This window comes from Octopus bimaculoides, chromosome 14 (genome assembly GCF_001194135.2).
Source record: "Octopus bimaculoides isolate UCB-OBI-ISO-001 chromosome 14, ASM119413v2, whole genome shotgun sequence".
Classification (NCBI taxonomy): domain Eukaryota; kingdom Metazoa; phylum Mollusca; class Cephalopoda; order Octopoda; family Octopodidae; genus Octopus; species Octopus bimaculoides.
The window spans coordinates 20,549,102-20,560,817 of record NC_068994.1 but is presented as its reverse complement, the minus strand read 5'-3'; the positions used below and the strand labels follow the sequence as shown (position 1 = coordinate 20,560,817).

General features: G+C 35.5%; 1 protein-coding gene across 2 annotated transcripts in view; it reads left to right on the top strand.

The window, feature by feature from the left end:
- LOC106876138 (BLOC-3 complex member HPS1) overlaps positions 1–11,716 on the top strand; it is a 69,866-nt gene that overhangs the window by 37,947 nt on the left and 20,203 nt on the right. For both annotated transcript variants that reach the window (XM_014924559.2, XM_014924561.2), the window contains exons 7-10: positions 1,628–1,733; positions 3,966–4,057; positions 8,977–9,204; positions 11,492–11,662. In XM_014924559.2, coding sequence (XP_014780045.1) covers positions 1,628–1,733; positions 3,966–4,057; positions 8,977–9,204; positions 11,492–11,662 — 597 coding nt within the window. The remainder of the gene's footprint in view (positions 1–1,627; positions 1,734–3,965; positions 4,058–8,976; positions 9,205–11,491; positions 11,663–11,716) is intronic.

Here is an 11,716-nt window from a genome sequence, read left to right as displayed (position 1 = left end):
CACTGTATGGATGGTGGGAATTGAAGTTGAGGTATCGTCCAGTGAAGATCAGCTTGCAGTATATGGATGTCCTGAATCCATACTTGGTGCGTGTTATTAATACGTCCAGGAATGCTAGCTGATTGTCTTTTTCCTTTTCCATTGTGAACTGTATGGATGGCTTTATTGAGTTCTCATGATCTAACAGCATTTGGACATCTTCCTAGTAGGGCCATAAAGTTTACAATGGAAAAAGAAAAAGACAATCAGCTAGCATTCCTGGACGTATTAATAACACGCACCAAGTATGGATTCAGGACATCCATATACTGCAAGCTGATCTTCACTGGACGATACCTCAACTTCAATTCCCACCATCCATACAGTGTAAAGAGAGGGACTGCTCAGTGCCTAAAACATCGAGTGAAGAATATAAGTAGCAATCGTGATACACACCACAAAGAAATGATCAAGCTCAAAAACATTCTATTAGGCTACAACTACCCCAAAAACATACTATCCGTTCCAATTATGAAGAAAAGAGAAGATGAAGCCAATAAACTGTCCACAGTCTGTCTACCCTATGTGAAAGGCCTCTCCAAAAAGATACAAAAGATATGCATCTCATATGACATCAGGACAGTATTCAAGAGTAATACAACACTTCGCAAATATCTCCTTCAGGTAAAACCACCAATAGAAGAGAATATGACCAAAGACTGCGTGTACTTCATCCCATGCTGCTGTGGTAGGTTATTCAAAGGTGAAACATGTTGCCCCCTCAAAATAAGGGTAGATGAACATCGCAAAACTGTGACATGAGGAGATATTGATAAATCGGGTATAGCTGATCACGCATGGGAAAATGGAGACCACCTCCCCCTGTGGGATGAAGTTAAAATAATAGACAGAGAACACTACTGGAAAATGCGAAAACTAAAAGAAGCAGCACATATGCTAGGACACAACAACCTCCTAAGCAGACCGAGTGCAGATATGAACAGCATGTGGGAACCGGTATTAAGGAAGGATAGGAAAATAGATTTATAAGCCCTAAAATTCACTCCATAATTACTCACGGGTATATAACGTAGTGGTTAAGAGCACAGGCTACTAACCCCAAGATTCCGAGTTTGATTCCAGGCAGTGAACTGAATAATAATAATGATAATGATAATAATAATAATAATAACATCAAAAAATACCTTAGGAAGGAGAACCCAGGTTCGAAATTTCCCCAAGACACCTGATGAAGGCTGGAGGTTATATCAGCTGAAATGTTGTGTTTTAACAACAAACAAGATAAGGTAGCTGTCAAATGTAAATAATGTAATAGATAGTAATAGTACATAATTGTCAGATGATGGTAGTAATAATGACAGAGGTACCTTACATAAAAAATTTTCAGAATTTTTGGTGACTAAAGTAGTAGTGGTACCAGTATTGTGCTGTGCTTGGCTAAATGCCTTGCAATATCTACTTTGCTCCCCATATTTTCTGAATTCAGATCTTCTACAAAATCCATAAAATAACTGCTCATTACTACCACTTATGTACTGGAATTGATTCAGTTAACAATTTTTACTCCCTGACGAATTTGCTGTTTTATACCAAATGAAGAAACCATTATTATCTTATAAATTTGCAGAGTTTTGAAATCCATAAAGCATCATGTAGTTACTTAGAAGATCTTGACAACTGTGAAGTATCATCAGCAGATTTGCTATCCGTCTCTAGTAGAAACATCTCTGATAGTAAGCTTTCTCTATTTTCTTTATCATTATTATTTTACATTTGATTCCCATACTTGTATAGGATGATTATTATGGCTGTTTGTTCTTTTCTATTGCCAACCATTTTACAGCATGATGCATTTTGTTGTGCCATTGATTCTAAAGGTCATCTTTCAGGATTAAAGTGTCTCTCTTTCTATTTTTTTTTTAATAAGTTTCTGCTCTTCTTGACAGTCTATTTTAACTTCCGCTTATGTAATGTATATCTCCTCTGTGCAATTAAGACAGAACCCTTTTTAAATACTCATTTTTATGTCTCATCACTATGTAAGGAGTGATTCAGTTACCAAGGGTGGGTATACAGTATATTGAAAATGCCCCACAGAGTGACAACTGTGCCCTGCATAGTTATGGGTTGTCTTTTGGCAAGGTATAGCACCTGTTCAGCTACCCTGCCAGAGATACAGTGAAATCATGGGACTGCAGCATAGCAGATTGTGAAGAGGCAGCGGAAGAGCTCAACTGAGCCAACAATGTTTCTTACATTGATACTGAGTGGAGGAATCCTAGAAGATCAATGGTCAGGATCACCAAACTCTATCAAGAGATTAACTGATATGCATCAGTTAATCTCTATGACTCAAGTTCCCAATTCAAATTCATAATAATGGAATTTGATGGCAACAAACGGTCATGGGAATCTACAATAGCAGTGCAACCAAGAGAGAGTTACCAAGAAACTTAGAGTTTCAGTCTAAGACTATTGGAAGTAATAGCTGTTTCCAAGATGTAGGGGATGTTATGTACAAAGGAAGTCTAAGATGATAGTGTAAGGTAGCTGCCACAACAGCTGTCTCTTTTATGTGCATACAAGGAGTTCAAAATAGTAATCTGCAATGGCTGGGAATGAGACTATCTTCATGAATGTAAGTAGAGGAGGACATTTAGCTACCAAGATAACTAATCAGGATAAACTAATGATGGTGGGCCTGGATTGTCAAGAGCAGTGGAAGGGGTGAGAGTGGATGTATACTGGCCACAAACTTTGTAGATATTTTCAGATAATTGATAGTTTTACATGTGTTACAATCATTAATTAATAACCATTAGTACTAATTATGTATGTGTGTGTGTGGGGGTGTATATTGTCTATTGTCTATGTGCATCACCTTATCTTGTCTGATGAAAGGTATGAACATTGCCCTTCATCAGATTAATTTCTTTTTAATATTTGTGTTTGAGTTAATATAGTTGTGAGTATGTTTTCTTTAACAAGTTAGTTACTGGAATAAAGGCAGTGCCCATGACTTTTGCAGGTCCTTTCAGACTAATGAGATTGATGCAGTTGATGTTTACTTTGAACATCTGTTAATGTCTGCTAAAAAACATTAACAATGAGAGAATTCCAGCTTGTTTGCAGTCCTAGAAGAAAGGGTTGAGAAAATATATCTTGGCAGGATGACAAAATAGGGGGCTACTACTGCAGGTTTAAAGCATAGGCCGGTAGTTGGTAGTCTCACAAAACTTGGCTTTCTTTTAACCCTTTTGTTACCGACCCACATAAGACAGCTCCTGGTTCTGTTTTACAAATTTCCTGTTTAAAGTGATCTGAATTAAAACCTTCCATCAAAATTTCTTGTTAATTGTTTTCCAAACATATGATTAATAATGACAGTTATTTTACAAGTTTCTTCATTATTTTCAAAAATAATTTAAAGAAAAGCAGTGTATTTAAACATAAATATAGTAACAAAAGGGTTAATGAAAATATCCCCCATCTCTACCAATATGCAATTCTTTCATCATGTGGATGAATTATTTGTGTAAATATTTATTTATGAACTGTCACTGTTTGTAACATGTTACTTTCATCTGTTTCTTATTTCAAATATGCGATTATGTGTGCCTGTGTTTTTGACACGTTTTGTGTGATTATGCTATAAAAAGTTTAACTTAGTCATCTTTGCTCTGGCAACTTCAGCTAAAAGTTAAAGATAAATCAACATTTCCAGCATGCTAGACTTGTCATACTTTAACTTGCTATATTTGGCTGTCAAAGAAAGTATGGCTCCTCCATCATCCAGTTAGATATCCAACCGATTAATTTTGTCTTGAAAATTTATCTGTCTGTTTATATATCTATCTAGCTGATTTGCTCCATGTTATGTCCATATGTCAATATATCTTTGTAGTATGTCTATCTATATGCTAACAGACCCATCTATCATATTAATATATCCATTTTCTGTGTAGATGTACAGCATAGTAGCAGCAGTATTGAAGAGGATAATGAAAATATCAGTTCTGAGAGTATTTCTTATAATATCAACAAAGCAAATATTGAGGTAGGTATGTGTACTTTTTTTACTCTGATACATTTGTATGAAATATCGTCAAAATGATATGGGGAAATATTTTTGATCTATTTACATATTTTCTTTAATGATTCAATTTTACTTGCATTTCTAATGTTCCTGAACACAATTTTTTTTATCTCTTCTAGAATTCTGAAACCTTACATCATTCTTGCTTATCCTCTAGACTTCATCAAATATCTTTAATATCATTTTCTTGACATGAATTGAAGACATTGAACTAAAATAAGGAAAACACCACTCTAGTTTACTAACAATATATCAAGCTAGTTAAGGAGCATTTATCTGGTTGCTTAACATATTAGAAATAGCAGCCAAATCTCCCTCAATGTCTCGTAAAAATATGTTGGATAATGATGTATGGGATTCCTTATTCCAAAAGAAAAGACAGCTTGGCTATAGCTGGAATGGTTTTTGATCATAGGTCTGCCCTCATTTAGGAAACTGTCTCAGGGCTAGGCAACAACAACACAACAACAACCATAAACTTCTACAGTAGGACACTTCAACTTAAAATAGGTTGCATACACACCTTGTCTCTAAACTGTTTACAGCAACAAACCATGGACATTAAAATATATTGATATGTGAGAAGCACAATTCATGTGTGTTATCAACTCTCATCCACACAGTTCCATGACTACTTACCCAATCACTCATAAACATCCTAACATAATAGCACAATACTATTCTATCTCATTTCTGTCTAATCCGAACAAATACAAAAACACACATAACCAAAATATCTCCATTATTATTGGCCATATTATATTCTAACTCTGTGCTGTGCCACTACTGACTCCCTCTTGTGAATCCTGAAGAAACAATGCTTTCACATTAAGCCCACTTTGCTCATCTTTACTGTGACAAAATTGACACAGCATGATCTAATGACTACTCTACACCTCACTCAATCAAGCACTGCATGGTAGAGTATACTGCATAGTTGCATAATCACAAGTAGATTGAAATATGACATATCTTGAATGGAAAAATCTTATGGCTGACTCCAACTGCCTAATTTTCTTCCTCTGTGCACATCTCAATTGAAACAGAGCTGACAACAACTCAATTACCCACAAAATATTAGTGTAATCATAAGCATCTAGTAAAGTTTCTAAATTCAGTTCTCAGTGTAATAATTCCCCTTTTGAAAATAGACAATACATGTTTATGAAGTTGACCAAAAAGGAATATTGAGGATATCTTTTGTATCTTTTACTTGTTTCAGTCATTAGACTGCGGCCATGCTGGGGAAGGGTATTAGACATTTTAATACTTCTTATTATATGCATACATCATGCAATTGCATTTGCCTGATAAAATTTTCCCGTCAAGAAATTCTGTGTGTGAAAAGTAACACTGTTTTGCTACTGATAATATGACATTTCCATTCCTTATCAGAGTATCAAATTAACATAGTCTGAGAGAAGACTAAAAAAAGAAAAAAATCATTGAATAGAAACAGATTAAAGAGGAAAACAAATTGACAGGATAATATGAGATTTATGAAAAAGCAGTCCATGCACTCAGGCATGCCCTCTGCATCCCTCTCTCAGCTGAAAGATCCTAGTCTTGTGGGTTTGTGGGTACTGGTGTTACATAAAAGTACCCATGCTGGTGCCATGTAAAAGAACCCCTGCCTGTGCCATGTAAAAGCATTCATGCTGGTACCATGTAAAAGGGCCCATGCTGGTGCCACGAAAAAGCACCTAGTACGCTCTGTAAAGTGGTTGGCCTTAGGAAGGGCATCCAACCATAGAAGCCATGCCAAAATAGACAAATGGAGCTGGGCAGGTCAGCTCTCTAGTTGGTCAGCTCTCTAGCTGGCCAACTCCTGTCGAGTTATCCAACCCATGCCAGCGTGGAGAATGAATGCTAAAGGATGATGATGACATCAAACATGAATGAAGGGTCTTTAGTGTTAAAAGTTATGATGCAAATGGAAATGGAGATGAAAAAAATAAAAATGAAGGAAGACAAGAGAAGCTCAAATATCGAATTTTTAATAACACTAATAGGGTTAGGGTTATTGAATTCTGACTAAATGTTGAGTATATAATAAGAGTAATGGAGAAAACTCAAATAAGCAATAACAGTATTTTCAACATAAAAAGTTTCATGTTTGCATATAATAAAGTTTTGCTGTGACAAGATGAAAATATCTGTATGAGCAACAGATTGAGAAGTATGTCTTTATTTTCACAAAACATCCTTTAACTAAATATGTGTGAGACAAAGCATGAGAAGGAGAGAGAGAGAGAGAGAGAGAGAGAGAGAGAGAGAGAGAGAGATTTATGAGTGTGTGAGAGAGTGTGTGTGTATGTGAGAGAGAGAGAGAGAGAGAATGCCATTACATGTTTTCCTGCCAAATTTTAAAAAGATCTCTGGATAGTTGAACTTTTCATAACAAATATGCTTTTGGTGGTAAGACCACATGATTCTAAATCTTTTACAATATTCATTCGACATTGTGCCAAGAAAAAAACCCCAATAAACAGTGGCCCTTTGATCTGCTGTTGAGTAGGCATCAGAATAAAAGAGAGCTTGATTGGCTGTAATTCTGTCACAAAGGTGTGGTTACTAGGTGAAATTTTTTACTTGATTATCTTTCAATGATTATGACCATCCTACTCCAAATAGGTACCATGGAGCAGTACATTTCAATATAAGCAGTAGGAGCACTATATAACTCATAATTCTAAACTCTGTTATCAGCTATTGCAGAGGAGTCAAATATCAAAATATCTACAGCCTTAAGTTATTTTATACCATATCTTATGCTAAAACTGAATTCTAATGGTTCATTTTGATTAAATTGGAGAAATCAATAAATGTAGTTCATTAATTATCAAAATTTAACAGTTTTTTTTATCAGGTAAAATTCTTTTAACAAATAGCAAGCTTAAATTTGATTAGGACTCTTCTAATTTATTTTTGTAGGAATTCAATTTTTATCAAGGATGGCAAGAGATTTTCTTTTCTGTGTTGTTGGCATTCATACTATTTTAAATTTATTGACAATGTCTCACCTTTTCTCCCAAGAGAATGAAATATCCTTCACCCTGTTCTTAGTAATATCAAACACCCGAAGAAAAGTGGTTGTTATCTATCAGCTTAGGTACTTTCAATCATCATCATCATTGTCATCATCATCATCATCATTCTTTAATGCCTGTTTTCCATGCTGGCATGGGTTGGACAGTTTGACAAGAGATGGCAAGCTGGAAAGCTGCACTAGTTTCCAATTCGATTTGGCTTGGTTTCTACAGCTAGATGCCCTTCCTAATGCCAACCACTTTACAGTGTGTACTGGGTGCTTTTAACGTGACACCAGCATGAGCACTTTTACATGGCACTGGCACAAGTGCTTTTTACATGGCACTAGCACAGGGCTTTTGCAGGCCAATCCTCTTAATCAGGAGGAATGGTCTTAGCACTTCTGTTGTGGAGGACAGGTCTTCTTGGGTACAATAAGGCATCAGGTATCTGGGTCCTTTGTCGTCTCATCTGAAAGGTTTATTGTCCTGAGCTAGTCCTTCAGTACCTCATCCCATGCCTTCCTGAACCCCCCCTCTTCCACAAGTTCCATCCATATTGAAAGATCAGCACATCTTTATGGAGCTGTGGATGTACTGGATTATTACCTTCTACATGTGTGTCACTTTCAGTGACATCCAAACTTGTGACAATCAAGAAATAATAGATTTCCCATTGCATGAGTTTATTTCTTCCTCTGGATGTGTCAGCTCTGCACACAAATGAAGTCTCTACCAACTTCAGCAGTGAGTCAGATCTTTCCTTAGTTTGATTAATGTTACTAAAAACGTAATCTTTATCATTCCATTTATGAAAATAGCTGACATCATAAGGAGGTAGTAACAAGTAGTCAGGGAGTAAGGCAGTGATTGAGATTTGTCTATCAATTAGGTTGAACATTAAATGTATGAGAGGGTAGCCAAAAGAAACCAGAAATTTGTAATGTTATTTTAATCACTTAGTTTTACACGTTTACACTTTTATTGCCTTCAAATTATTCTCCATTTGAAGCAATGCATTGGTCCAGATGCATTTTCCCCCAGTTCAAAAGCAGTTCTAGAACTCTGGTGAAGTGATGGCTCTTAACACCTCTGTCATTTTTTCCTTCACCTCTTCTACATCTGCAAAACGTTTTCCTTTAAGGACGTTTTTCATTCTGGTGAACAAAAAAAAAGTTGTAGGGAGTAGGATCAGGCGAATAGAGAGGGTGGGTATTATCCTCCAAGATCAGTTCATGAATTTTCATGATGTTTTCATTTGTTTGGGAGGTCACCAGTTGCCCTGAACAAGGTTGGTCTTCAAGCAACAAGTGACTATTCCTAAAGCATGAAAACCACTCGCAAACTTGTGTTTTCACACATTGCAGTATCCTTGTAAGCTGTTTGAAGCATGACAACTGTTTTGGTTGCCATTTTACTTAGCAGAAAGCAGAATTTCATGGAAGCACACTGTTCCTTTGTTTCAGCCATCACAAAAATTGATGAACAGAGGAGAAGCACTGCAAAACAAAGACAGTTCATGTGGTAGTACAACTTTCTTTGGTGACACCAGTCAACAGACTGATGCCTGAGGGTCACATCAAGTGATTTCTAGTGGCACACAGAGAACATTTCTGATTACTTTTGAGTACCTCCTCATATGCAGATAAATTTGTTTTACCTTTATAACACAATACAAACCTCTGAACCATTACAGTTCTTATTAATTCCAACTAATCCTGCTGAGTTGTCTATCAAATAATACATTTCTTTTATTGTTTCAGGAATTTTTATGAAAACTGTCATGAAGATTATTACAAGACAAAACCATTAAATTAGTTCCATATGAATGCTTTCTTTTTATCTTTCTAGGCAAGCACTGAACCCAAACTAGCTTCTAGTAGTGCCAAGAAACAATCGAGGAAGTATACTGGAACCACTGAATCCAGCAGTCAGTCTACAAGTTCTAGATCAAAACTATTTAACACTGCCATAAAACCAATTCCTGTGTGTTTACATACTTCTGCATGTTTGTTTACTCCACATCAATTGTTCTGTATAGAAGTGATTCCTGGCATTGTCTTGGTTATTGTTTTAGAGGTAAGCTGTTATCTGTGCTATGTAAATAGAGGATTGCTCATGTTTCTGTTACTTTTGAAATATTATTTATCAAATTTATTTATTTTTTTAATGCTATTCGAATCTATTCATGTCTTTCAATTTGACTCAAACTACAAGTGATTTTACTTGATTTTCAGAAACATTTGAGAAAATTTTTCATTTGTCAACATTTTAGATGCTACTTCTTTTTGTAAGAACTTGTGGGCTTTTACGCCTTCTTCTTAGGGGTGTTATCTTTATCATTTTCATTATTGTCTGTGCAATTATCTGTATTTTTCTGCTCCCTTATAATGGATTCACAGAAAAGAATTTGAATTCACAAAGTTGTACTGAACTGAAATGAGATGGAAACAACTTAGACTGAGCTGTGTTGCTGAAAACTATAATGATGGTGGTGGAGATGGTGATGGAGATGGTGATGGATAGTGTGAAGTGTAGTATTTTTTTTATATTGAACTAAATTTTTTATATTGCCTTTCACTTAATGTGTGCACATAAGTGCAATAACAGAGGGCAACAAAGATTTTGCTACTGGGGTAAAAGCATGTGTTTTAGATGAAATTGAGGATGCTGATTCTGAATCCACACTCAGAATTGTTCTAGCACGTCAGGATTTTGAGTTATGCACATGTGCAAGATTATAACTATACTTTTAGCTCGATATAGGCTGTATTATAAAATTTGCTAAAATGAAAACAGTCTTAATTCAAAATTAAAGAATTAACAGCAATAAAACAAACGATGAGAAAGTTCATTATTTAGCTTAGCAGTAGATGGCGCTGATGTATTGTGTGCAAGTGCCAGATACATCAGTTTGTTCTTGGTAACTCTCAGTATCGTGTGCATTGTCGTCACATATTACTCTGCATGATTACTGTTTTAATTGTGTTTATTGTTTTAGATTATGAATAGGAACAGCTGTGTGAATCACTGAGATAACTTTTGTTATATATGTGGAAAATTTGCTCTGTGTGACCAGCAGAAGAACATTGCCACCAAATTAAAAACTGTCTATAAATATTATTTTGGGTGTAAATTTGGAGACCAAGACAAGAGGTGGACACCTCATATATGCTGCACCGTGTATTACTTAGAAGGGAGTCAGAAAGATTAAATAGACAAGGTCAATTATATGAATGAAAGGAGTATAATAGACTGTTGTATATATTTTTTATGCTATCTCTTACTGACTAACAAAGACCCTAACAATATTTCCTGATGTATGACTGATTTGCTTTCCCAGTTGCAGCAAAGTCATATTGTTATCATTGATACAAAGCATGTTTTTTCATTTAATGTAACCCAAGATAAACAGTAGATTAGCAGAATCATTTAAGCCTTCCAGTTTTTGATGTGGGTCTTAATATATCGTTAATCTAATCAACTGTCCACTTATTCCAAATTTCTGCCTTTCATCTTTCCGAGGCTAGTAAAATAAGTACTAGTCAAGTAATTTATTGTCTGCTTGCTTGAACATTGTTATTTTTTATAGAATATGGATGACAGGCGATATAAGCTAACAAGAGAAAGAATAAGATGGTATAAGCAACGATGTAAAGAGAAATAGAAGTTTAAATCACCAGAGTAAGCATGGGAACAGTAGCAGAGAAGGGAAAATATGAATCAAAGAGAATACAATGAGTATTTACAACAAAGAATGTATTCCAGATAGAATAGAAAATGAAAATGAGAGAGAATGTAAAGAAAAAGACTGCAAATATATGTGAAACTCTTAGATTTATAAATGAACCTCTGAACTACTGAGAAAATGGGAAAGTCACACTCCATCAGCCTTATCCAGAAAAACTGAAATATTTTTAAAATGAAAATCATGCTGAATATACAAGTTCACAAGAAACACTAATTTTTATGGTTTTATATAAACTACCAACCATCGAAAACATTTTTCATTTACCATGGCATTTCCACAAGTACTGCTAGTTTTATATTAATATAATAACTTTGGTTGCTCGTTGGGTAGTCATGATAGAGTTAGAACATGCTGAAAGGTACAGAGACCTTTGGAGATGAGGAAGAGATGAACGATGTTTGGCGTATCCATGTGTATCAGTCAGAGATATGTATAGGGGATAACATTAATTGTTGTAAAGAGTTAATGCTTACAAAATATTTGATATTTGTATAAGCAACATCAGTGTGTGATGAGTGCAAAAGCCAAGAACATTGGAGTCACCATAGATGATGACTTCAGAGAAAGGTTTTCTTAAAGAGATCCCATAACTACTGGCTGTATTCTAATTTCCAGCAATGCCATTCAAGTCAATCTGGTTTAATCTGCCAACTACATGATCTCCTCAATGATATTACTTCTGGGAGCAGCAGAGGAGAACGACTTGTCCGAGGGGATTGCCAGTATACATTTGATGTTCTGGATATGTTGTTAAAGAAAGTCACTGGTTCTCGTGCAGGTCACAATGTGAGTAAAATTATCCTTCCTTCCTTCCTTCCTTCCTTCCTTCCTTCCTTCCTT